This window comes from Microtus oregoni, unplaced genomic scaffold, assembly GCF_018167655.1.
Source record: "Microtus oregoni isolate MIOR12 unplaced genomic scaffold, Mior012 000016F_ref0000370, whole genome shotgun sequence".
In the NCBI taxonomy this organism is placed as follows: Eukaryota; Metazoa; Chordata; class Mammalia; order Rodentia; family Cricetidae; genus Microtus; species Microtus oregoni.
In genome coordinates this window covers 35,598,880-35,623,601 of record NW_024543075.1, presented here as the reverse complement: position 1 = coordinate 35,623,601, position 24,722 = coordinate 35,598,880, and the positions used below count along the sequence as shown (strand labels likewise).

At 47.5% G+C, this 24,722-nt stretch overlaps 1 protein-coding gene across 4 annotated transcripts in view; it reads right to left on the bottom strand.

Moving 5' to 3' along the window:
* Scube2 (signal peptide, CUB domain and EGF like domain containing 2) overlaps nucleotides 1-24,722 on the bottom strand; it is a 70,322-nt gene that overhangs the window by 36,413 nt on the left and 9,187 nt on the right. For all 4 annotated transcript variants that reach the window (XM_041666742.1, XM_041666744.1, XM_041666743.1 and 1 more), the window contains exons 4-10: nucleotides 19,284-19,418; nucleotides 14,535-14,660; nucleotides 12,806-12,922; nucleotides 11,886-11,975; nucleotides 6,751-6,867; nucleotides 5,655-5,777; nucleotides 1,104-1,220 (exon numbers count right to left, since the gene is read on the bottom strand). In XM_041666742.1, the coding sequence (XP_041522676.1) occupies nucleotides 1,104-1,220; nucleotides 5,655-5,777; nucleotides 6,751-6,867; nucleotides 11,886-11,975; nucleotides 12,806-12,922; nucleotides 14,535-14,660; nucleotides 19,284-19,418 (825 nt within the window). The remainder of the gene's footprint in view (nucleotides 1-1,103; nucleotides 1,221-5,654; nucleotides 5,778-6,750; nucleotides 6,868-11,885; nucleotides 11,976-12,805; nucleotides 12,923-14,534; nucleotides 14,661-19,283; nucleotides 19,419-24,722) is intronic.

The window sequence follows — 24,722 nt, the reverse complement described above, 5'->3', positions numbered from 1 at the left end:
ACAAGTCTCGTGGCTGACAGGCGTTTTCAGGGACATGCATCTGCTGACTGCACTCCCCACTGGCATGAGCCTGGGTTGGGAGGTTTGAGCCACTGACAGGAACACCCAAAAGGAAACACCACTTTCAGATGTCTAGACTCAGACCCTGCATGGGCTTTGAACTTAAAACGCCATCATCCTCTGGGCTACATAGCAAGAGAGACACAGAATTAAAGCTCCCTATTTGACTCTTTCCATAGCTGAGAGAGAAGAGAAGTTGTGTGCATCTATCCGTCCCCGATAACTTGGGACTGAACTCAAGCTGGAAGGCTGACATCTGTGTTCAAGGGGTGTCTCACTGGGGTCTCATGATAGACGGGGTAAGGTCAGAGATGCTTTTAGATGTGCCAAGAATGTGTGGAAAGAGGGAAGGGAGACACTATCATCTACAGCAAAGTACCATTATCTGTTCTTCTCAAACACAGGGTGTGAGAACTGGCAGGAAGTGTTCCAGCCTGTGGTCCTCAATCCCACAGATACCTAGAATCACCATGGTGACCTTAGACTAGTAGGTCTGGAGTCTAGATCTATTCTCAGTGGCTGCTGATTGCCGGGGAAGTAGAGTGAGAGTCAGTTAGTACAAAATCTGACTTATCTATACCACAGTCTACTTGATCGTAAGGGTGTGAGCCATGAGCATAGGCTGTGAAACGGGCACAGAATGAAGAGAGAGAGTCAGTGCCACCTTCCAGATCCAAACCTAAGACTAGGGCTTGAACCAAGGCTTTGCAGCCTGTGCTCGGGCAGAACAGAACTACAAGTCTGCTTGGTGCCCGGCCAAGCCTCTCTGAAGACAGCAACATTATCTTCTGCTGGAAAGAATGAGTTATTGTCTCAGCTCCTGCAAGAACCCCGTTCTCCAAATATGAGCACAAGTCAATTCACTGATGAATCCACAGCTGACAGAGCTCAGGTCCTCTGCGCCCCATTCCATACCCAATGTGCTAATGGGATAAATACTAACATGTTCCCACGAATGCACTCTTTGTCCCATACAGGAAGATAAACCTCAATGGTGGCCCTGCTCCCGGGCTCGGGCTCCCATAGAGGGCCGGTCCACTCACCTCCACAGTGGGTGAAGCCGTAGAGTGTGAACCCGCTGTTGCAGGCACAAACAAATGTACCTGGGTGGTTGATGCAGCTGTGGTCACAGGTTCTTTCCAAAGAGCATTCATCCACATCTGTAATTATCAAAGAGAGAGGGGAGCTGATGCCAACTCAGCTGTGTGGGTAGAGGCGTTCGTAGCAATCACAAGTTGCTGACTAACTTCAAAACAACACAGGTCAGGAAGACTGATGAACCCATTGCTTTGCTCATTTGTATCAAAGACTGTGTCGAGGAGCTGTCATAATTACAGTCGTTCCCATGTTCCTTGACTGTGAATCTTTTCTTTTTAAAGATTTGTTTTTATGTGCATTTGTGTCTCACCTCCATGTATATGTCTGTGTGAGGGTGTCGGGTCCTCTGGAACCTTGTGGGTGCTGGGAACCAAACCGGGTCCTCTAGAAGGGCAGCCAGTACTCTTAACCCCAGTCATCTCTCCAGCCACTTGGTTGTAAATTCTACCGCAAACTATACTTGCTTCGATGTTCATGTGATCTCTCTCACTCACTCATGTGCAGGGCTGAGAAATTTAAGTTATATAAATTGTGGTTGTTTTAGTTTTTATCAACTTGACATAATCTGGGGTGACCTGAGAAGAGGAACTCACAACTGAGAAAGGGTCTCTATCTGACTGGCTGGCAGACAAGTCTGTGGCGCATTTAACAACTGATGCAGGAGGGTCCAGCCCACTGTGGGTAGTGTCATCCCTAGGCAGATGGTCCTGAGTGGTATAAGAAAGCTAGCTGAAGGGCTGGAGAGATGGCTCAGTGGTTAAGAGCACTGGCTGGTCTTCCAGAGGTTCTGGGTTCAATTCGTAGCACCCACATGGCAGTTCACGACTGTCTGTAACTGCAATTCCAGGGGATCTGGCACCCTCATACATACACGTAGGCAAAACACCAAAGCACATAAAATAAAAATAGCATTTAAAAAGAAAAAGAAAAAAAGCTAGCTGAGCAAGCCATGGAGAGCAATCCAATATGGAGGGTCTCTCCATGGCCTCTGCTTCAGTTCCTGATCCCAGGTTCCTGTCCTGACTTCCCTCCATGATGGGTTGTGATATGACATGTAGGCCAAATAAAGCCTTTTCTTCCCAAGTTACTTTGATCACAGTGTTTAATCACAGCAATAGAAAACAAACTAACATACATGAAGGCAAATGAGATACCTAAACATAGCTTCACAGTTGGGCGGTGGTGGCGCACGCCTTTAATCCCAGCACTCAGGAGGCAGAGGCAGGCGGATCTCTGTGAATTCAAAGCCAGCCTGGTCTACAAGAGCTAGTTCCAGGACAGGTTCCAAAGCTACAGAGAAACCCTGTCTGGGAAAAAAAATAGGTTTATAGCTTAGTTTGTAAATAATAATTTATAAACTAGCCATTCATTATCATTTTATCTATTTATGTCTAAATGGTGAAACAAAAAGAGAAAACGCTTTGGTTGGAGACAATTCTGGTTACTACCTATCTCTCATCTTACAGAATTACTCTTCTGGCCCCCAAAAGCCTGTTGATCCTGTGTCTTAATGCCCTCTGTGTGATTTTCTATGAAAGATGCTGAAATGGGGTCGGTTAAGGCAGAGTGGATCTACTTGGAAAATCTCTTGTTCTGTTACTCCTCTATGGGGGAGGATTACCATGTCCTCTATGTCCCTGGCTCAGTGGGGACATGTCCCTAACAGCAAGCAGAGCCATGCACACCGACTCTGGAAGCTGCATCTGTGGACCTGATCGTGGGTTTTTCTGTCTCTCTCCTGGAACTCTTGGGACTGTCTTAATTGGTGCCTCCAAATGGATAAACCCGGGTCACACTTAGTGGCCGACAGCCACAGCATTGGACTAGACCACTTTGTCTACACCAAACATGCCTTGAAAAGCTATAGTAATAAAAGGCAAACATGTTAGCCAGATGTGGTAGTGTGTGTCCAGACTTGGGAGGCACTTGGGAGGTCAAGGCGGTAGGATCACTGTGAGTTCAAGGTCATTAGCTTAGGCAGTTTCCAGGCCAATCAGGATTCAGTTCAACTCAAAATAACAACAGTGAGCAGGGATGGGGGTTCGTGGATCAAGAAAAATGAAAATGCAAAATACAGAAGGGAAATTCTTACGAAGCCCTTCTTCCCTGGATTTTCCCAGCAATCCTGACAGTTTCTTCAGCAAATTCACTCTGCGCAAATATTTGTTCTACCAAGAGGAACGGTGGAAAATGAGAAAAAGTCAATTCCTTCCTGGCACTCGATGCCATTCCGTGAGATCTGTTAACTCCAGCCAGTTGCTGACGAAGGGCCCTCGTTCAGTAGCTGACTTTGGCTGCTCACTGTGGACCTCTCTGCTTTGCCAAAAATAATGAGATCACTTTCCTAATTCCTTTTTAATGTGTTTACACAGCTTAAACATATTTCTTGCCCTATACATTATGAAACATTGTATGGAACAGCAAATTTGCTTTCCAAGTCAAACCAAAGAAAACCACAAAATAATTATCTAGAATTAACTCACTGAATTTAAAGGAGAATGTATTTGAACTGCCTGACAAATTATGTATTAAAAACAAAGGGAAGGCACTCTGCAAAGTGTCCTTCTTAAAAATTGTTCCATCATTTGTCTTGTGTGTGTGTTCATGTGTGTGTGTGTGTGTGTGTGTACACATGTGTATGAAGGCCCATTGTTCTGATTGCTTTGTATGTGTGTATGTGTTCATGTGTGTGTGCACATGTGTATGAAGGCTCACTGTTCTATCGTTTGTCGTGTGTGTGTGTGTTCATGTGTGTGCACAGTGTATAAAGGCTCACTGTCCCATTTGTTGTGTGTGTATGTGCTCATGTGTGCACATGTGTATGAAGGCTCATTGTTCCATCGTTTGTCTTGCGTGTGTGTGTGTGTTTATGTGTGTGCACGTGTGTATGAAAGCTCAGAATCAGAGGCTTCCTTGACTGCTTCCCACCTCATTTTTTGAGACAGGGTTTCTCACTGAACCTGAAACTTGCTGATTCCACCAAACTGACTGGTCATTCAGCTCTACGGATTTTCTTGTCTCTGCCTCCCACGACTAGAATTACAGGTACACACTGCCGCATCCAGCTTTGTAGGTGGGTGTAGATGGGTCTCCCCAGCTCCCAATATTACATTTTATATCCTGATTTTTATACAGTGTTGGGCTTCCGTTTGAGGTTTTTGTGGTTTTGTTTGTCTGTTTTGTCTGGGTCTCTAGCTAAGCTGGGTTCACCTTAATATGTAGCCAAGGATAGCCTTGACTCTGGGCCTCCTGCTCCTACTGCCCTAGTACAACAGGTGATCACAGGTGTGTGCCACCATGTACGGTTTATGCAGTGCTGGAGGTCCAACCCAGGCCTTTGTGCATGCTAGGCAAGCATCTGCCACCTGAGTTAGAGTTACATTTCCAGCCATCAGTGAGTCCCCGATGCTCAGATGTCTAATGAAATAAGTAAGGCAGCCCTTACTGCCAGAAATGGAACAAGGTGGATGACGGTGATCTATCCCGAGACTTCCTTCTTATGTATGATAAGGCATGAAAGTTGTTTATCTAGAAATAGAGATGAAGCTTGTCCTAAATCAGCTGTTGACATTGACAGCTGCTGCTCACCTTGTCCTAAATCAGCTGTTAACATTGACAGCTGCTGCTCACCTTGTCCTAAATCAGCTGTTGACATTGACAGCTGCTGTTCACCTTATGTGGGATGGATACAGTTGAAAGGGAGTCGATCGGGGCCAAAGAAATGGGTCAGTGTTAAGAGCATATACCAACCACTCTTCCGGAAGACTGAATGGGGTTTAGCTCCCAGCACCCACACCAGGTGGCTCAGAACTACCTGTTAACTCCAGCTCCAGGGGATCTGATGCCTCTGGCTTCTGTGGGCACCTTACATGTACCTGCCCACACACAGATACACACATACACGTATTTAAAAATAACTTTAAAAACATAAGTCTTCAAGTAAAAGAAAGAAAAGAAAAGGGGTCGGGTCTGTAATCTTCCTTCGAGCCAAGCAGTATTTCTCCTATCACCCCCTTCCACCCACCTCAAAGTGCACTGAGCAGTCATCCACTGTAAGGGTTGGAAGAAGGGACCAGCTGGTTTGGATGAACCAACCTCGGCTTTTTGCTAGGAAGAAGTATTATCCAAATGCACAGATTTTTGCCAACTTTTCTCAAATATCCAATTGCAGTAAAATAAATTTTAGAAGAGGAAAATGATCTCTAATCTCAAGATCCAGCCATAACTCTGATTGATCATGCATTGTTTCCTTTCTAGCAGGGCTTTCTGCTGTAGTCACACCGGATGGGCTTTCTGTGGCAGTCTCTGATGTCAACAGCTTAGTTCCAAACATATGTGAGCGACACCATGTTTTCACTCAGCCTGAGATGAAGCAAGTGACATCCGAATTGGAGACTAGAGTCCACGATGCCATCAGGAGCAGGGCTCACCCACACCGTCTCTGTCCCACCCAGGGTTCCCTACACACCCCAGCTACTGACCGATTCAGCACGCACCTTGGCAAGACTTCTCATCTGTTAATAATTTAAATCCTTTTCTGCAGCTGCAGTCAAAACTGCCCACGGTGTTTTTGCAGAAATGGTTACAACCTCCATTCCGGGTCTGGCACTCATCGATATCTGTAACAGGCAAGCACTGTAACAATCAGAGAGTGATAGCTGCCTGGCTTCCCCGGTCCCCAAACTGCTGTCGTGTGTTTCCCTCATCCTCAGAAAGAAAAGCAGACCCACACGAGCACTTCAGAATGTTCACTGAGAATTTCAGTCCTACAAGCATCTTCCTGTCTGGCTGAAAGACAAGTCCCTCGTCCAGCTGACCATTCTGACTGTCCGTGACATTGGAAGCACTGAGCAAAGACACCTTGGAAAGGAGTGGCGATGTCATGGTCAATTTATCCTCATCTTCTACTGCCCTCCAAAGATGAGACAACCACCATTAGTACACTTTCTATTCCTGCTTAATGACTAAAGCCATAAGGGACACGAGCTTTTGTTTTTGGCAAATTGCACAATGACCAAATAGTCTCAACGTTTCTTAACGATTCCTGATACTTAATCTTATCTTTCCCCAGTTTCATCTCATAACCAGTTCATCTGTCTTTTTATCATGCTAAAGGACTAAGAACCCTTTGTACTCTTGCCCATGAAAGACCAGCAAGTCCTTAGGGTCTGTCTTCATTACTAAAAGTTAATGGTACAGTTATTCGTTAAGTGCTCGGGATAATAATCTCAGCCGTTATTTACACAGTAATCTCAAGGCTATTATTTATGATAGGTTGATGTTATCTGCTGCCAATGAATGTTCTATGAACCGCCTTTTGCTAAGAAGGACACTTGTCTGAAATGGATTATCTGGTGCTTGCAGAGGCTGACCTTCTCAACAGTTAGTATAATTAAGTTACTTCTAATTAAGCTTACTCAATTACAACCGTCCACTAGCCCAAGGAGGAAAAGCTCCCATCAATATGAATCATAAGCAAAGCTGGGAACACAGAAATGGCGTGGAGGCCTCTATTCCACACTTCAGCAGTGCAGACTCCCTCCGCCCAGGCCTCGGGCCCACAACCCCAGCTCCAGGACAAGTGAAGGTTACCTTTACAAGTCTTCCCGTCCAACTGGAGGGTGAACCCAATGGGACAACTGCAGTGAACCCCTGTGGATGTGTCCCTGCAGGTGCGATCACAGCCTCCGTTATTGACGGCACACGTTTCTGACGAGAGGGGGAAGGGCGGTTAGCTTCCTAAAGGAGTGACACCCCAGAAAGCACAGAGGGGTGCTCACAGTCACACCCCAAGCCCCTGCCATCTGCAGGTGTCACGGAAAGAGAGTTGCTACTGCATCTCCTGCCCCTCAAGAAGGGCTGCTCCGAAAGCTGGTTACCAGAGAGATAAAGCTACCTCCCTACCTGGAGAAAGATTCTCCATCCACGACAGGTCCCTGGTTACCCACGGCCAACAGCTGCTAAGTGTGACCACTCAATCTGGCAGGCTAAACCGAGTGCAGAACAGGGCAAAAGAGGATGCCTTTCTTATTCCAGGGGTTTCTCTTTCATCTGCGATCCCAAGAATTCCCTTGCTACACACTAATGGCTTTGCCCTTGCGAATGCCAACTTACTCGACGTCTCTGTGATAGGCCTGTGATAACTACTGAAAATGAGCTGTAGAAGGTCTTCATTTCACACGGTCATTCTCTAAGCACTAACCAACATTCACTCAGCGCTAGCACCCAAAAATCCAGGAACTTATATAGCTACCTCATTTGAAAGCCTGAGGAGACAAGCTTAGCACTAATTAAATGCAATATGTATATATATATATCTTTGCTTCCTCTCAAAATTTCGTTACACTATGCCGGGCAGTGGTGGCGTACGCCTTTAATCCCAGCACTCAGGAGGCAGAGGCAGTCGGATCTCTGTGAGTTCGAGGCCAGCCTGGTCTACAAGAGCTAGTTCCAGGACAGGTTCCAAAGCTACAGAGAAACCCTGTCTCAAAAAAATAAAAAAATAAATAAAATAAAAAAATAAAATAAAATAAATTTCACTACACTGGGACTAAATAAGTGCTTAAATGTGTAGTATCTCAGGGACAAAGAAAATGGAAGAGAAGACAAAAAGATGTCAACTATTAGGAAGTGAATGTCAATGGAGCAGAAAGTTAATCCCTCGCCTCTGCAGAGGGGCTGCTGAAGGGGCTAAGTCATAGGAACCCCAGAATCCAGGAAGGCCAGGAGATGGGAAACTCTTTTGGAAGCAGAAGTGAGGATGGAGTTTTAAAAAATAGAATGCGTTGCCGGGGAAACAGGACCCCTCGGGCCATTCCCATCCTCCACACCCCCACACAACAATGCCTCACCACCACCACCAAGTTTTTATTTCCAGATAGCCAGGTGACACCAGGTCCCAGCTCTGGTGCAGTTTCCACTCTGGGGAAGTCAGGGAGTATAGAGGAGGGAAGGAGAAACACAGTTGATGAGATGAAAGTCTGTGCCTAGACACATTGTTAAACCTACACAGCCAGGGATACTGGGAGCTAAGTTTCTATCCCCAAGCAAGAGGCTGAATGATTCCTCAGAAACTTAACCAACTCGACCAGATGAAAAGACTTCAGATGTGAAGTCACACAGATACAAAGCCTATCAATCAATCAATATGAGATCCAACTGGCTTTTTAGTTTTTCACTGGTGAATATGAAATCAGTCAAGAATTACCAAATATTTAGGATATTTAGTATTTTAGATACACACCAAAAGGAACGACAAAAGAAAGAGAAAGAAAAAGAAAGAAAGAAAGAAAGAAAGAAAGAAAGAAACTTAGAGAAGACAAAGATGACAGAGGAAGGAACTGGAGAGATGACTTCTTAGTGGACAAAAGTGCATCAAACTCCTGCAGAGGACCTGAGTTCAAGTCCCAGTACCCATGCTGAGTGACTCACAACTGCCCATAACTCCAACCCCAGGGCAATCTGAAGCCTCTGGCTTTCAGCCTCTGAGGCATCTGCACTGGCATGCATACACACAATAACAACATCCATTTTTTAAAAAAAGATAATATGAGAAAAGGAAAGAGTAAAACATAATTTCTTCAGGGGGCAAGCGAAGCATCCATGAAATGTGAGCAGGTCCCTATAACAAAGACCCACGTAAATGCTGGGGAAAACAGGAACGTGGAAATTTTTAAAAAGAGTCATGCAGGAAGATTAGAAGGTAGAAAAAGTGAGCAAGCTAGAAAGTGAAACAAAAGACACAAAGAAGAAAATGAGAGGATCTCTGGAGTTGCTACTGTCAGCAGGGAAAGGACATATAAGACCTGTGAAGCAGGTCAGAACACACCAAAGGGGACATTGCCTGAGATCTCAGATCACCAAGGACAATGACAGGACCCTGAAAACTCCCAGAGTGAAGCTTTTCGATCAAGAGGGCTGGGAATGTAGTTCAGCTGGGTGAGTGTTCCCTTAGCATGCATGGAGCCCTGGGCTCCATCCCCAGCACTGCATAAACTGAACCGTGTGTCCCCTGAAATCCCAGCACCTGGGTCAAGGTCATCCTTAGCGCTAGTGAGTTTGAGGCTAGCCTGGGCTACATGAAATGAGAGAGGGAAGGAGGGAGGGATGAAGGGAGGATGGAGGGGCAACATGAAAACAATGAGCACTGGTGTCAAAATTCTGATGACAGAAAATTCATCCAACTCTGAATTCTATAATGAGCCAAGTTCTCGATGAAAGCCAGAGGGAGAATGCATGCAAAGGCATTTTGAGGGACATGAGGTTTTTAGAAACCTTTATCTCATCCACACTATAAAGTGCCAAAACAGGAGATCAGCAAAGGGGGTTCCTAGGCCCCTGGGAAAGGCGCAGCTGACGGAGCTGCAGGCCAGGAGTCAGTCAGACCCTCCCACAGCAGCGGGAAGCCTCAGAAGAGACTGACGGTCAGAGAAGAGAACAGAGCTGAGAAGTGGGACTGCCTCTGTGCACGCTGAGAAGCGCTTCAGAAACCCCTGCCAAAGACTCCCAAAGGAAAAGGAACCGGTGGGTGGTTTTTAGAAAACAGCTCTCCTATTTGCAATCAAAGGAAGAATAAAAAGGCAGTTGTCACAGGACTTGGGCGCATTGTGTGTAGATGCTCACAGTAATGTAAACACTTAATATTGACTTAAATTTTGATTAGCTATATTAAGGGCATGGGAGAAGTGTGTGTGTGTGTGTGTGTGTGTGTGTGTGTGTGTGTGTGTGCGCGCGCGCACCTGAGTTTGAATCCCTAGCAGCCTTATTTTGGAGACAAGAGGAAACGGGGCTCTGAGGAATCCGTGGTCAGCCAGTCTAGTCAAATGTTGGCCAGCTCCTGGTTCAGTGAGAGAACCCTGTCTTAAAATATAAAGTGGACAGTGCCAGAGGCTAACACACAAAATAGACCTCTGTCCTCCACACTTGTGTGCCTGGGTGAGCAGTGAGCACACACACACACACACACACACACACGCGCGCGCGCGCACACACACACACATGTGCAAAGGAAGAAAGAAAAGAAAATCAAGCAGCAGGAGATCAGAAAGGGCCCCTGCTTGGTAACCAATGGTTGGTCAATATCTTACCTGACTAGCAAACTCGGGAGCTATTAGATGAACAGCTTTATTTAAATGAAACCAAATCTCCACAATAACATGCTGAGAGATCTGTCTGGCCCCGTCCCCACGGCCACTGCCTCTTCTCTCTCATCTCTTCTCTCTTGACTGCTGGGGCTGTGGGCCAGCGGTCCCAGGCCCCCCAGCCAAGTGCCACTCTTCCCCATTCAGCTCCTCCAGCACTAACATTGGCTGGGTCAGAGATGGAAGGCTGGTGGGCACAAAGACAGACAAACTGCCATGCGAAACTGGAGGCTGCCCAGGACACTGCCACCACGGCTAATCAGAGAGAAGAGAGCTGGCGTCCCATGGCCACCCACCGCATCCCACAGCCTGGATGGACTCTGGGCGCTTCTGCATATTATTATCTTTGTAAACATCTATTATTCCTATGTATGTATGTTGGTAGGTAGGAGCACATGTGTAGAGGTCAGCGGACAATCTGTGGGAATCTATCCTCTCTTCCCACCATGTTGGTCCCAGGATCTACTCGGGTCCCCACACTTGACAACAGGCAGCCATACATACCTACTGAGCCATCTTGAAGACCTCATGTTACTATCTTAATTGAATTTCCTGATAACCCTAAAGGATTTTACTACGTTCTATTTATTTTTATTTATTTATTGTTCAGCTGGGGTCTCACTAGTGTTCCTGACCAGCCTGGAACTCACTCTAGACCAGGATGACCTCCACCTCACAAACATTGGCCTGCCTCTGCCTCCCAAGCACCAGGCCGCGTGCTGATGATGTGGGGTGTCCTTCTGTATATGTGTTGCTCCTATTGGTTAATAGATAAAGCTGCTTTGGCCTATGGCAGGGCAGAATATAGCCAGGCTGGAAGAGATATATAAAGAGAATAGGCGGAGTCAAAGAGACGCCAGGTAGACTCCAGTGGAGACAGACACTGGCTGGAACATTACTGGTAAACCATGAGCCTCGTGGTAAAATATAAAATAAGAGAAATGGGTTAAGTTAAGATGTAGGAGTTAGTTAATAAGAAGCCTAAGCTAATAGGCCAGGCAGTGTGGTAATTAATACAGTTTCCGTGTGATTATTTCGGGTCTGGGCAGCCGGGAAATGAATGGGCCGCCTCGGCCTGCATGCCACTCTTCCTGCCTTATATTTATTTATTTTCAGACAAGCTTTCCTGTATCTCAGGCTGGCCCCTAATTTATTACATAAACAAGGTGACTTTGAACTTCTCCACCTCCTGAGGATTATGGTTTTAGTCCTGTGACATCAAGTTCAGTTTATGTCGTGGTGGGGTCAAGCCCAGGGGCTTTGTACAGGCTAGGTAAAGACTCTGACTAGCTTCACCCCTAGTGCTTACATCTGTTTAAAGAGAGACCTACAGACGGGGAGAGTCTCATTGAGGTTTGCCACGTCTCACAGCTGGTTGGGCAGTGCTAGGGCACTAACCTGATTATTTAATGGCACAGGGCCAGGGGGTTTGGCCTATGATTAAAGGACTGTTTGGGGAAAGAGAACAAAGCGTAGCCTGGATTCAGAGAAGCTGCTCATCTCAATCCAGCTGGCCTTGGGACACGCGGGCTCTAAGCTCAGGAGAGGGACGGGGACAGTGACGGCCAAGGAGGAGAGGTTCCATACCCATGAGCAGCCGTCTCTTCACCCGTTTATCTCCGTCGGCCACTGATGTGGCGTTGCTCTCTGTCCCCTCCAGGATGGTGCCCTCTTTCTCTACAAGAGAAACAAAACCACACTTGTCAGGCTGAACGATCAGATTACTCATTCTCCGAGCAACCATTTCTGCTGCAATCTCAGGCATGAAACGTGAGCAATGGTACGTGTGTGAGTGTCCACGCCATAAGAACAGGCCATTATATGGCTCTGTGGGAAACAGCATATTAAATGACTGAAGACCCTTACAAATACTAAGTATAGGAAGGGGTTGGGAATATAATGCACCGGCCAAAGAGACTCCAGGAAATACAAGCTTCAGAGTAACTGCAGAATTCTCGGTTCAAGATAAGAACTCCAAGAGAGCTGGGCTGTGGTAGCAGGCGCCTTTAATCCCAGCAATTGGGAGGCAGAGACAGACTTGTCTCTGTGAGTTCAAGGCCAGCCTGGTCTACAGAGTGAGTTGCAGGACAGGCTCCAAAGCTACAGAGAAACGTGTCTCAAAAAAAAGAACTCCAAGAAAGCCAGCAAGGTCATGTCTGAAACGCAGGGCAGATTTTGACTGTAAAGGTCACTGGGCCATCACACACAGACAGCTTTATCCTCTGTCACCCTCTTCCTTTGTAATACATTGTCCAGGTCTCTAGAATACCAGCTTTCAGAACAGCCCAGTCCATGAGAGGAGGAAGAGCTTTACAAAGAGAGAGGGACTCCCACCCAAAAGTAGGCCCCTCCTACTGTAGCACGTGAAGGGGCCTTGGGTATTAGCCATAACGTGCATCTGTTTAGTGCGGCTAAACACTATTGAGGGTTAAGGTTAAGAAGAGGGCTTGGGTAGGGGTGGGCAGGCTGAGGCAAACCTTCCACTGGAGGGAGGGGAAATCACTTACCCAGACAGCTCCTCCCATCAGCATGCAATCTGTACCGTGGATGGCAGCTACACATGGGACCTTCAGCTGTATCTTCACACAAGTGCTGACACCCACCGTTTCCATGGTTACAAGTCACTGAGATGGAAATGAGTCAATACATAAAGCACTGAGGTTTCCACCACCGGAGCTAGGTTTGTTTCCAAAGAACTTTTCACTTTTAAAAACAGGGTCTCACTATGTAGCCGACCTGTATAGCTCACTGTGTAGCCCAAGCTGCCCTTGAACTTACAAAGATCCACCTGCTTCTACTTCCCAAGTGCTGAGATTAAAGGTGTGTACCACCATGCTTCCCCCCAAAATTGATTTCTGCTCTGCAAGGATCTTAGCACCTAATGCACATCTTACCTTGACATTAGAAAGACCTTCCACTCAGACACTGTCCGTGCCTGTGTATGCAATGTCACCATGTCACAGAATAAACCACAGGAGTACAAAGACAAGTCTTGAGCAAAGTATACGGAGTCGGATATGGGAAGGCTGGGTGGGGAAGAACTCACTATGTGGGGAGAGTTAAACCAAGGACTCTGGCCTCTGCTTCCCTCTCGGCTGAGGTGTGCCTGCTATCCCTGATGTACCCAGGGCTTCTGGAAATTCTCAAGCACTTTGTGTCTGGAACAAACTTTTAATTTAATTTGCATGTCTCGGTCAGGGAAGCTCTCATCAAAGTTCACCTGGTTTGGTTACAATAGAAGGTAGCCAGGGGAAACGGCAACTCTCTGCACACAGTGATTGCAACATCAACCAAGAATTATGAAGACTGTGTACGAAAGCACTGATGGCGGGCCAAAAAGAAAATTTAAAAAGTCAACTCTGAGACTATGGGATTGCAACAGGGGAGGCAGCGCACCTTTAATCCCATCACTCAGCAAGCAGAGGCAGGTGGGTCTCTCTGAGCTCCAGGCCAGCCACACAGGGAAAACCTCTGGCAAAGGAAACAGGAGGGAAGGGCAGGTTTTCATTACATGCCTCTCAGTGTTTCAATTTTTACATATGTAATATTTCTAATTTAAAAGAACTAATTATTTATTTGTGCTACAATCACACCTATGTGAAATTTGGGCATGCATATGAATGATGACTAAATAGGAATATGGAAAAAAAGAACCAGCTATGCTATGTGATTCTTTGTTTGGCATTTTGAGATAGGGTCTCATGTGGCCTAGGTTGCCATCTAACTCATTCTAAAGCAAGTATCCAAGGATGACCTTAAACTCCTGATCCTCCTGCCTCTACCTCCTAAGTGTTGGGATCACAGGAATGTGACTTTTTAAAAAGTTCTTCAAATGTCATAAAAAACGATACTTTTAAGCATTGAAATCTTAAAAACATTTAATTTTAAAAAAGAAAAAAAAAAGAGTTGAGTGGTAATGGCACACATCTTTGACCCCAGCACTTGAGAGGTAGAAGCTGGAGGATCTCTGTGAGTTTGAGGCCAGCCTGGTCTATATAGCTAGTTTCAGAACAACCGTGTCTCAAAAAGGAAAAAAAAAAAAAACAAAGTAAAAACAAACAAACAAACAAACAAAAAAACCTTACTGGTCTGGTGAGAGCACAAAAGGCACGGGCACCTGTTACTGAGTCTGATGGCCTGAGCTCAATCCCCAGGCCTCCCACAGCTTGCTCTTGTGTCCCTGACTTGTGGTTCTTTCTCTGACCCCACCTCAGCCGAGTGACAGTTCGTACTTACAGATGCAGTCTCTCTGGTTCTTAGCCAGCTCAAAACCAGGCCTGCATCCACAGGCAATGCTGCCCCTGGGGGCCTCCCTGCAGATGTGACTACAGCCATGGTCCTTGTTCATACAGCTCAGGCCCTCTGCAAGACAACAGCAGGGAGCAGGTGACACAGCAGAGAGCTGCAAGGATGGATGCGGGACGGCCACAGGCGTGCCCTCCGGGATCCCTACTGGCCCCGTAGCTCATCCGTCTTTATTTTTGAGACAGAATCTTCCTTTGTAGCCCAGGCCAACCTTGAACTTATGTTCAGACGTAGCTACAACTCATCATGCTCCTGTCTCTACCTCCCGGGTTCTGGGTTAATAGGCTTGTACCACCCAGATGACCCCAGGCACACTTTTCAAAGACTGGCTGGCTGGTGAGATGGCTCAGTGGGTAAAGGACGCTTACCAACAAGCCTGACCAATGGAGTTTATCCCTGAAACCCACACAGTAGGAGAGAACCAATCCCCACAAGCTGTCCCCTGACCTTCAGACAAGCGCAATGGCCTGTGGGTATACACAGGAGTGCACACACACAAAAACACACACGCACAATAAATACATAAAAAGAATATGTATTAAAATCAGGCTGGGACAATTAACAGAGACATGAAAGATTTCTTTTGTCACCTAAGAGATACAATGCCTCAAATTTTCCTAAGGAAGAGGAGCTGAGGCTAGAGAGACGGCTCAGTAGTTAAATTAGCAGTTCTCAACCTTCCGAACACTGAGACCCTTTAACAGTTCCTCGTGTTGTGGTGACCCCCAACTATAAAATTATTTTCATTGCTGCTTCATAACTGTAATTTTACTATTGCTAAGAATCATAATGTAAATATTTTCAGAGACAGAGGTTTGCCAAGGGGGTCGCGGACCACTGCTCGGAATGAGGGTGCAACAGCAGCAGAAGTGTCTGCGAGGGGTTATCGGCAGCCTGCTTCATGAGGAGACCAGCTCACGGAGACTGTGCTGTCTAGGTCCCAGACCCAAGCATAAGCCTATGCTGTCCTCCCAGTCGGGACTGCATCAGTAAGGATGTGTGCACACACTTTCTTGGCATTTGTGTAATACAACTCTGAAACAGCCCTGGAAGAGGTAGGGGCTTGGTTCTCAATGGTTAGGAAGCCCACGAGACTTTCTAACTAGAAGTAGGACTGTCTTAAACTTGAGTTCTGGAAGGTCTTCTTCGGCTTCACTAGGACTGAACACTATTTTGTATTCTACCCCTAAAACCACAGACTCTAATAAAGTGAGTGAGTGTCCTCTCTACCTGCGTGTCTGGGGGACAGTTACTTCCAATGACATTTCTGTCTCAAAAGACAAGGCCGCAGTGAAGGCGTCCTCTACTCTCTTGGGTCTGCCCAAAGACCACCTTGTTTCCATTTGACAGCTCTGAGCTGTATGTCCCACACACAGTCTGCTTCACACTGCTGGGATTCAAAGGCCGCTGCCAAGGGCTGCTGTCAAGTAGCAGAGAAAGAGGTTTGCACTCAGTTTCTGCATTGGTCTCTCCGCTCTGGTTGGCCCTTTATGAAGATGTCATTCATGCCCCAGTACTGAAATGGCACAGGAGGTGAGAGCTGCCCACAGAGGGAGTGTCCTTCCCTCCCCCAAAAGACCCAGCAAGCCTTGTATTTGTCTTTGGGTCAGTGGAGCCTTTGAAGTAACTGAGGCAGAGGGATACTTGAAGGTAACAGTGCTCGAAATCCAGGGATAGGAGCCCACAGAAAGTCCATCCCCAGACAACTTCCCTTCACCTTCTAGATCTCTCACTCAGTTTGTGTGCCTAAGGCATTTGCAGAGTGACCTTTGCTGTCCCAGAGTTCATTATACAAGAAATATTTCATACCAAAGACAAGAAGTCATCAGGATACACAAAGAGACTGCCCCTGGTGTCCCCTCATAGCAAACTGGACCTGAAGTCACCAGGAGGTGATGAGGATTGAGACAACTCTAAAAGTGTGGGTGGCTTTTCAAGAGGTGACCCCCAAAGCTTTTCCCAGCACCCCAACTCAAAATATGGCCACGGCTAGAGGAGGTAGATAGATCTGGTTCAAACCAGGAAGGCCAGCCAGGGCCCTAACTCCCCAAGGACCTGGTCTGGTAGTCATGTCTAAAGCTAAGGCTTTACCAAAGGGAAGATGCTCAGAAATCGTGGAGATTCCCCAAACCTTTGCTCCCTCGCCAGCCTTCCTCTGTAGGATATTTCTGGGAACTTAAAACAGAATAAGGAGCCAGTCTGGTCTACAGAGTAAGCTCCAGGACAGCCAGGGCTATACAGAGAAACCATGTCTTCAAAAGCCAAATAATAATATTATAATATTATTATAAAAATAAGACTATTCCTTGAGAATGTGACAGAAAATACATAAAGTGAGAACTATGCACTACTGAATGCAGTCTTCCCCATGGCCCCGATGTCTCCCAGCAGCTCGGCCAGGGCATCAGTCCACTGTCCAAATACCCTCAGCACAGCCAAGACAAAGGAGAAATGCTCATTTTGAGAGCCTGAGCACCCCTGAATAGGAACAAAGGCGGGTTGACGGCGATGCTTCTCCCCAGCCTACCCTCCATTACATGGGTGAAAACACACATTCTCTTGATTCAGCTCTGGGCTTTCTAAAGATTTGTAACAAAAATTCTGTAGCTTGAGTTTCCATCAAAATCAGCTAGCAGTTCCCCTTATTGAAAAATACTTAGTAAATAATTTTTTAAAAAGCAGTAGCAGTAGAAAATACTAGCCTGTGACATTACCTCCCTTTTACCCGCTTTCCATTGTGGATTTTAAGGTCTATCTGAACACAGTCTCCAGAAGGATACTGTACACATGAAGGAGGGGGTCCTAAGGAACGATTGTTTAGAAGTCGTTTGGTTGAAAAAACGAATTCCTAGGGTGAAAGGGGGTCCCCACTGCACACTGCTGTAACCTGCTGGCTCGCACTGGCAGGAATCTGCTCAGCAGTCAGGTTGAAACACAACAATCAGAGCACTTCCAGACCGCAAAGGCAATTCTCGGATTTGGGTTTCAGTTCCAGACATCTATGCTCATGTTAAGTACTCATCAGGGGATCCAAGAATGTCTGAACTGTGGAAGAGCTAGAATTCTAATACAGCTCGCAGAAAGAACCGCACTGGTGTTTACCTCTGCTCTGAGAAGCCTGGATCTCAAGTCAGTCTAGGGGCTTGTAGGAGGAGAGGAGACTGTGCCAGGGGTCTGGAACATAATGTAAGTAGGAGACCGGAAGCCCTCCTGGGTGGGTGGAGTCTATCCTGGGGGTGCTGAGGCAATGGCTTTACCAGCAGGTCATTGCCTCCCTCCTCAGCCACCAGAAGAGAAAGTCAGAGCAAAGGAGAGGTGCTCTGAGATTGTCATTCTCTGCCTGCCTCCTTAAACGATTCCCATCTCCAGTTCTGACTTCCTGTGAAACTTCATTCAATGCCACCAGGATCCAGAGACCCCAGCAGGAAGAAAAAAGCCATCACTACCCTTCAAGGGCCACAGTTGACATGAGGAGAAATCAGAACCAGTGTGTCTGACTCCTCCCGCGTGAGCACTGAGACTGGGTGACAACGCTGTCAAACCCGCTGCCCCACCCAGGCTTCTCTGACAAGCGCTCTCCATGAGGAAACCTTGAAAAATCCACTAAAGCCATGATAAACAATAAGTTTATAAGTTTGTAATTAAAGAATGGAAGAACTTTTAAAGAGACTTCACTCTTAAGATGTGGGAATCCAGCCTGGCGATGGTGGCGCACACCTTTAATCCCAGCACTCGGGAGGCAGAGGCAGGCGGATCTCTGTGAGTTTGAGGCGAGCCTGGTCTACAGAGCAAGTCCCAGGACAGACTCCAAAGCTACAGAGGAACCCTGTCTCAAAACACTCAAAGGAGAAGGAGGAGGAAGAAGAGGAGGAGGAGGAGGAGGAGGAGGAGGAGGAGGAGGAGGAGGAGGAGGAAGAAGAAGAAGAAGAAGAAGAAGAAGAAGAAGAAGAAGAAGAAGAAGAGAATTGACTGATTAGTTACTTGTTCTTGCCTCTCCCTCTCAAGACTCTGTCAAAGTCATGGGAATTTTAAAATAATAATAATAAAAGACATAAACTCAAAGCAAAGAGTATGACAGGGAGACCATCAGAGAAGGGTAATGGCTGAATGGGTGAGGAGAAAGGAAACACACAGAACCTCTAGTCCAGAGAGGGGAGTCTTACACCCACACACACACACACACACACACACACACAAACACAGAGCCCTAGAAGCATAGAAGGCAAGAAATGCAAAACTCAGAGCAGGGCCTGCTGTGGCTTGGGGCTGCAAGAGGCTAGACCCAGGGGGAGGGTCCAGCTCCCACTCCCGCCCCCACCCCCAGCGCAGAGCAAGGGGCAGGCTTGCACTGGTGCTGTGACTCCCAAAGTCCTTTTGAAAAACTTGGCAAATAATACACCTAATTTCTCCAGAGCCATGTTCTGATGTCTGAAAAGTACTCTATTTAGAGATTAGGATCAGAGGGTGTGAAAGTTTGCGAAGACCTGAGATCCCACAGACTGTCACGTTGCTAGGTGACGAAGATGAAGGTAACAGAGCTATGTCCTTCTACCAGCACATCCTGGACTTGTCCCCAACCTCCAAAACTAGCACTCTGCTTCCCTGATAAAGTCATTGTGCGTGGGGGGGGGGGGGGGGCTCTGATAACTCTGCCTCCCACCCTCAGCCAGGCCGAGGTACCTTCTGAGCGGTGAATGCAAGTGTGCTGATTGTCACTCAGAAAGAAACCTTCTTGGCAGCCACACTCATAGCTCCCCATGACGTTGAGGCAGGTGTGTTGACAGCCACCATTGTTCTCCATGCACTCGTCCACATCTGGAAGGAAAGAGGGATCAAGAGTCACCGCTGTGGCTGTTTCAAAGCCCCACCCAGCTAGGGCGCTCAGGGATTCCTGCTAAGAGATGCCCTCCTGAGCCAAAAGAGCTGGTGGTTGGTTCGCCCAGCCCCCATGGGTCTGGGGCTCAGCTAGACAAGCCCCTGGGACAACACAAAATAATTGGTTCACAAAAGCCACGGAACACCTTCACTTTCTAAAGCACAGGGCCAGATGGGCAAGATAGGGCTTGGCTTCCTGAGAATGCCTTCAGGACAGAAAAAAAAAATGCTATACAATAGGTCCTAAGATAAAATGAAGGGTGGGACAGGAGGAAGAAGGGAGGGGGCAGGCGATTGTGTGCTATCAGCAAGGACTTTGTGGGGACAGCCAACAAGGGCTGGGCCCTTAGGAGTCCTTCAGTTACAAACCTGGAGAAGAGAAATTCCAGGCTGGAGGGCCAGAGCCCTCCCCTTGGTTGGAGGCTGGGAAGCTTTGTGCTTTGAGTGTATTGGATAGCAGTGAGTCATGCCATTTGGCTGGAGCCTGGGAGACGTGGAGAGAAGTCACAGGAGGTACATTCAGGAAGATAGATTAAGGTCACACAGCCAAGCCCCCTCTCTGGGAAATCTCAGGCAGCAGTAGAGATGGGGGAAAGCCTAGGGTCTGGCACCCTGTGCACCAGAGACAGTCCAAACCAGTGCTGTGGGAAGAAACGGAACAGAGCAGCTGCTCTTGGGGCAAGCTGGAGAGGCCAGCGAGAAAACTGCTGGGTTGACAAGATGCCCCAGGGGTAATGTCACTGTTTCAGTGCTCCTTGGAGGACAGGATGGAGGCTTTCTAGAAAGACTAACACCAGTCTCAGAAACAGAAACGGAGACATGGTTGTTCCCTCCCCACAAGGCAGAGAGAGTTCTCCTAACGTGCTAAAGGGCCCAGCAGACATGAGGGAGCAGATGGATAGTATGGGCAGACAACACTGTGGGGTGGTGTGAGCACTATGGGGTGGTGTGAACACTGTGGGGTGGTGTGAGCACTGTGGGGCAGTGTGAGCACTGAGGGGTGGTGTGAACACTGTGAGGCAGTGTGAGCACTGTGGGGTGGTGTGAGCACTGTGGGGTGGTGTGAGCACTGTAGGGTGGTGTGAGCACTGTGGGGTGGTGTGAGCACTGAGGGGTGGTGTGAGCACTGTGGGGTGGTGTGAGCACTGTGGGGTGGTGTAAACAGTGTGGGGGTGGTGTGAGCACTGTGGGTGGTGTGAACACTGTGGGGCGGTATGAACACCATGGGGTGGTGTGAGCACAGCTTTGAACATCATTCACTTGTGGATGATGAGAGGGCCAAAGCCAGAACTGTGGAAAAGCAGAATGGCACAAGCCAGGTAGAGAATTCCGGACAGTGCCAGGGGCAGGGAAGATTCAGCAGAGGAGTGAGCAGGAGTCCCCAGAACCTGGAAAGACACTGGCAGAAAGGAAGTACCGCTCCCTTCCTTTCACTGTGGCCTGAGACCCTGCCCCAGCTGTGCTGAGCCTTCTCGCTACCCTTTGTGGGTCCTCGCTAAGTGTGCACGCCTGGCAGATACATACAGGTTTTTGTTATATAATACAATATAAAATCGTATAACTTAGTAGAGCACAGGTTAGTGTTCATAACATCAGTGCATGAGCAACAAACAACACAGAGCAGATGACCAGAGTCAAGAAGGAAACTTTCAGAACCTCAGATAGCACAAAGGCTCAAGGAAAAAGCTGATTTAAAAAACAAAACAAAGCCGGGCGGTGGTGGCGCACGCCTTTAATCCCAGCACTCGGGACCCAGAGGCAGGCAGATCTCTGGGAGTTCGAGGCCAGCCTGGTCTACAAGAGCTAGTTCCGGGACCAAAGCTACAGAGAAACCGTGTCTTGAAAAACCAAAAAAAAAAAAAAAAAAAAAAACCAAACAAACAAAAAAAAACAAATAACAACCACTGTTCCAGCTTAATAGTCCTGTGCCTGTCACCGAATCCTGGGTGTATCTGTAGTCAGAAAACTCACATTTAAATGTCTGTTATCTGGTTTCAAGACGGGTCCTCCTACACTGGCGAGCAATGTTCTCCTAAACTGATGGGACTGTAGCCATCCCCTGAAGCCTAACAAACTTGCCCCGTCTACGCCAAAGGAAGCCCATGCTGGGACACCTGGCCTAGGCATTCTGCAGCGAGGGCGTGGTGAGCAGGAGCTTCATCTCCCTGACATGCCTGAGGGCAAGCTCTCCTGGGTCACGACGGCCCCATTCCCTGTGCCGCTTACTAAATCTCCTCTCCAAACAATCGGCAATGTGTTATCACGTTGGTGACACACTGAGATGGAATAAATACAGTGTATGCCCACATGACAAGCATGGGTCAGTAGCTAGTGGGTGTCTTCAGACTCCACCTTGTAGCAGTCCCCAGAGACCTGGCTACATCTTCCAGAGACATCAGTGTAGCTGGACTCCGGTAAGGCCAGGCAGTGGTGCTCTTAAACCTCTCAGAACTGAGGTCAGGTGGGCGGGCTGCAGGGAAGAGTATTGTTGTGTTCCATGTATTTGCTTCCCAGACTACAGCACTGAGGGCCTCGGAGCTGAAAGGTGTCTGTACTCTGCATGCTACCGGGTATATTTGTAGCTAATGTGTTTAGGGGGCTGGCCACAGGGAAGAAATGACCCCAGAAAACACAGGAACCTGCCACTCCAGAGGAATCTGGGCTTTGAGTTCTTTCTTGCCACAAGCATTTTGTCACAAAGTATGTAGGCCCAAAGAAGTCCCTGTGTGTGCTCCTCCTCCTCCTCTTCCAAATGGACAGCTTTCCCTCATGTCTTTCTTCCTCCTCCTCCCTCTCTTCTTGCTTCTCCTCTTCTTCTTTAAGACAGGGTCTCATGTAGTCCAGGCTGGTCTCAAACTTGCTATGTAGCTAAGGATAACCTTGAACTACTGATCCTTCTGCCTCTGCCTCCAGAATACTGAATTTACACATGTTCCCTATATCTGTTTTATGGGGTGCTGGAAATTGAGCCCAGGGATTTGTGCAGGCTAATATAATTTTCTACCAATGGGCTGGAGAGATGGCTCAGAGGTTAAGAGCACTGGCTACTCTTCCAGAAGATCATGGTTCAATTCCAGCACCCACATGGCAGCTCACAACTGTCTATAACTCCAGTTTTGACACCTTCACATAGACATGCATGCAGACAAAACACCGATGCACATAAAATTTTATAAATTAAAAAAAATATTCTCCCAACTGAGTTATATTCCCAGTCCTCTACTACCTTCCCCTAGGGTTCTTTAGCCCTTACACACATGCTCAGTGGACACCTAGGGTCTCCACAGAATTCACGTCCCTTGTGGGTGACAAGGACATTCAGCTGAGTCATCTGTTATTGCCTAAGGCAAGACTCTAGGCCTGGAAATCAGTTCGGAAAGCCCCACTCGACCTTGGTTGGTGTTGTTAGACCTTGGATTGTCCAGCCTGTTGCTCTCTCGGGGAGCTCACTCCCCACAGAGATGTCCAGGTCAGCCATCAGATATCACCCCTCAAAATGACACTTTAAGCAAACCACAGGGAAATCTTCCTCCAAAGATGGAAAACAAACCAACAATAACAACAAAACCCTAGTGTGTATGCTGTCCCACAAACTGAAGCCTTGTCTGAATTTTCAACTCATTGTGGTTTATTTCTGCTCACAGGGTTCTTTCTCAATGTATTCTTTTGAGGAGCTGCCTGCTTAGGAGTTTTTACTCCCCTAGCCACCCATGATATGACTGACAGCTGCAGGCTTGGAAGCCCACAGGCCTGTACACTCAAACCTGAACTCTCTCATGGACACAGACAAGAAAGGTTCAAGCCAGGTAATACTGAAATGTCATATCAGGGCTGAATTCCAAATGGAATGTTCTCCTCCTCTGCCCCACTCCAGAGTCCAACCTTTCAAACATAAGTTCAGCCTGGACTTAGAGAGAGAGGAAGGGGTGTTCACGTGGGTGTCTGCACGTGTGTACGTGTGTACGTGTGTGAGGTCAGAGCTCCGTGTGTACGTGTGTGAGGTCAGAGCTCCGTGTGTACGTGTGTGAGGTCAGAGCTCACGGTCAAGTGCCTTCCTCGGGTGCTCTCCAACTTATATTTTTGAGTCAAGGTCCCTCCCTGGACACGGAGCTCATTAACTGGGCTAGGTCATCTGGTCAGTGAACTCCAGGGATCTGACTGCCTCTGCCTCCCCAATGCTGGGACTGCAAGTGCATACGCCATGCCCAACTTTTACATGGGTGCTGGGGATCTGAACTCAGGTCCTCAAACTCGCACTGCAGGCACTTTACCAAGTGTGCCACCTCTCTGGCACTTCTAGGGCTCTTCAAGCCGATCACATGACCATTCCTACCACACCATAAAGGAAGATCTGTCTATCTGTCTCCCAGATACAGAGCCTGGCTCAAGTTGCCCCTTAGTTGGCCTGTAGGTCAGCCCCAGAAAGGGTCATCAGCATACCGCCCTCCTGCAGGGCTGATAGAGTGAGCCAAGCAAAGCCTACCGCCTGGGGTGCTGCATCCTCCCACTCTATGCAATCTCAGCACCATCCTCCAGGACTTCTAGGTTCTGACCTAGAGCTCTCGTCAGGAACCAGTGGAGACACTCTGCAGTCTTCACTTCAAGGGGACATGCCAGGGAGTGTTTCTGAGTTGCAGAAATCCTGGAGGATGCTCACAGAAAGCTTTTGTCTTTCATTAAAATATATATATATATATATATATATATATGGGAATCTTCCTGACTGTGACCCAAAATATATCTGAGGCAAGAATAAAGACATAATACTTATTTATTTTATTTATTTATTTATTTTTTTGATTTTTCGAGACAGGGTTTCTCCGTAGCTTTTGGTTCCTGTCCTGGCACTAGCTCTTTCTAGACCAGGCTGGCCTCGAACTCACAGAGATCCGCCTGCCTCTGCCTCCCGAGTGCTGGGATTAAAGGCGTGCGCCACCACCACCCGGCATAATACTTAAAGGATAAAGGATTGTTGGATTCTTTCAATAGAACACCTAAGATATAAATGGCAGTAAGTCAATGTCAGAAAAATTAATAAAGCCAGGCAGTGGTAGTGCACATCTTTAATCCCAGCACATGGGAGGCAGAGGCAGGTGGATCTCTGTGAGTCTGAGGCCAGCCTAGTCTACAAGAGCTAGTTCCAGGACAGGCTCCAAAGCCACAGAGAAACCCTGTCTCAAAAGACCAAAAGAAAGAGAGAGAGAGAGAGAGAGAGAGAGAGAGAGAAAGGGAGGAAGGAAGGAA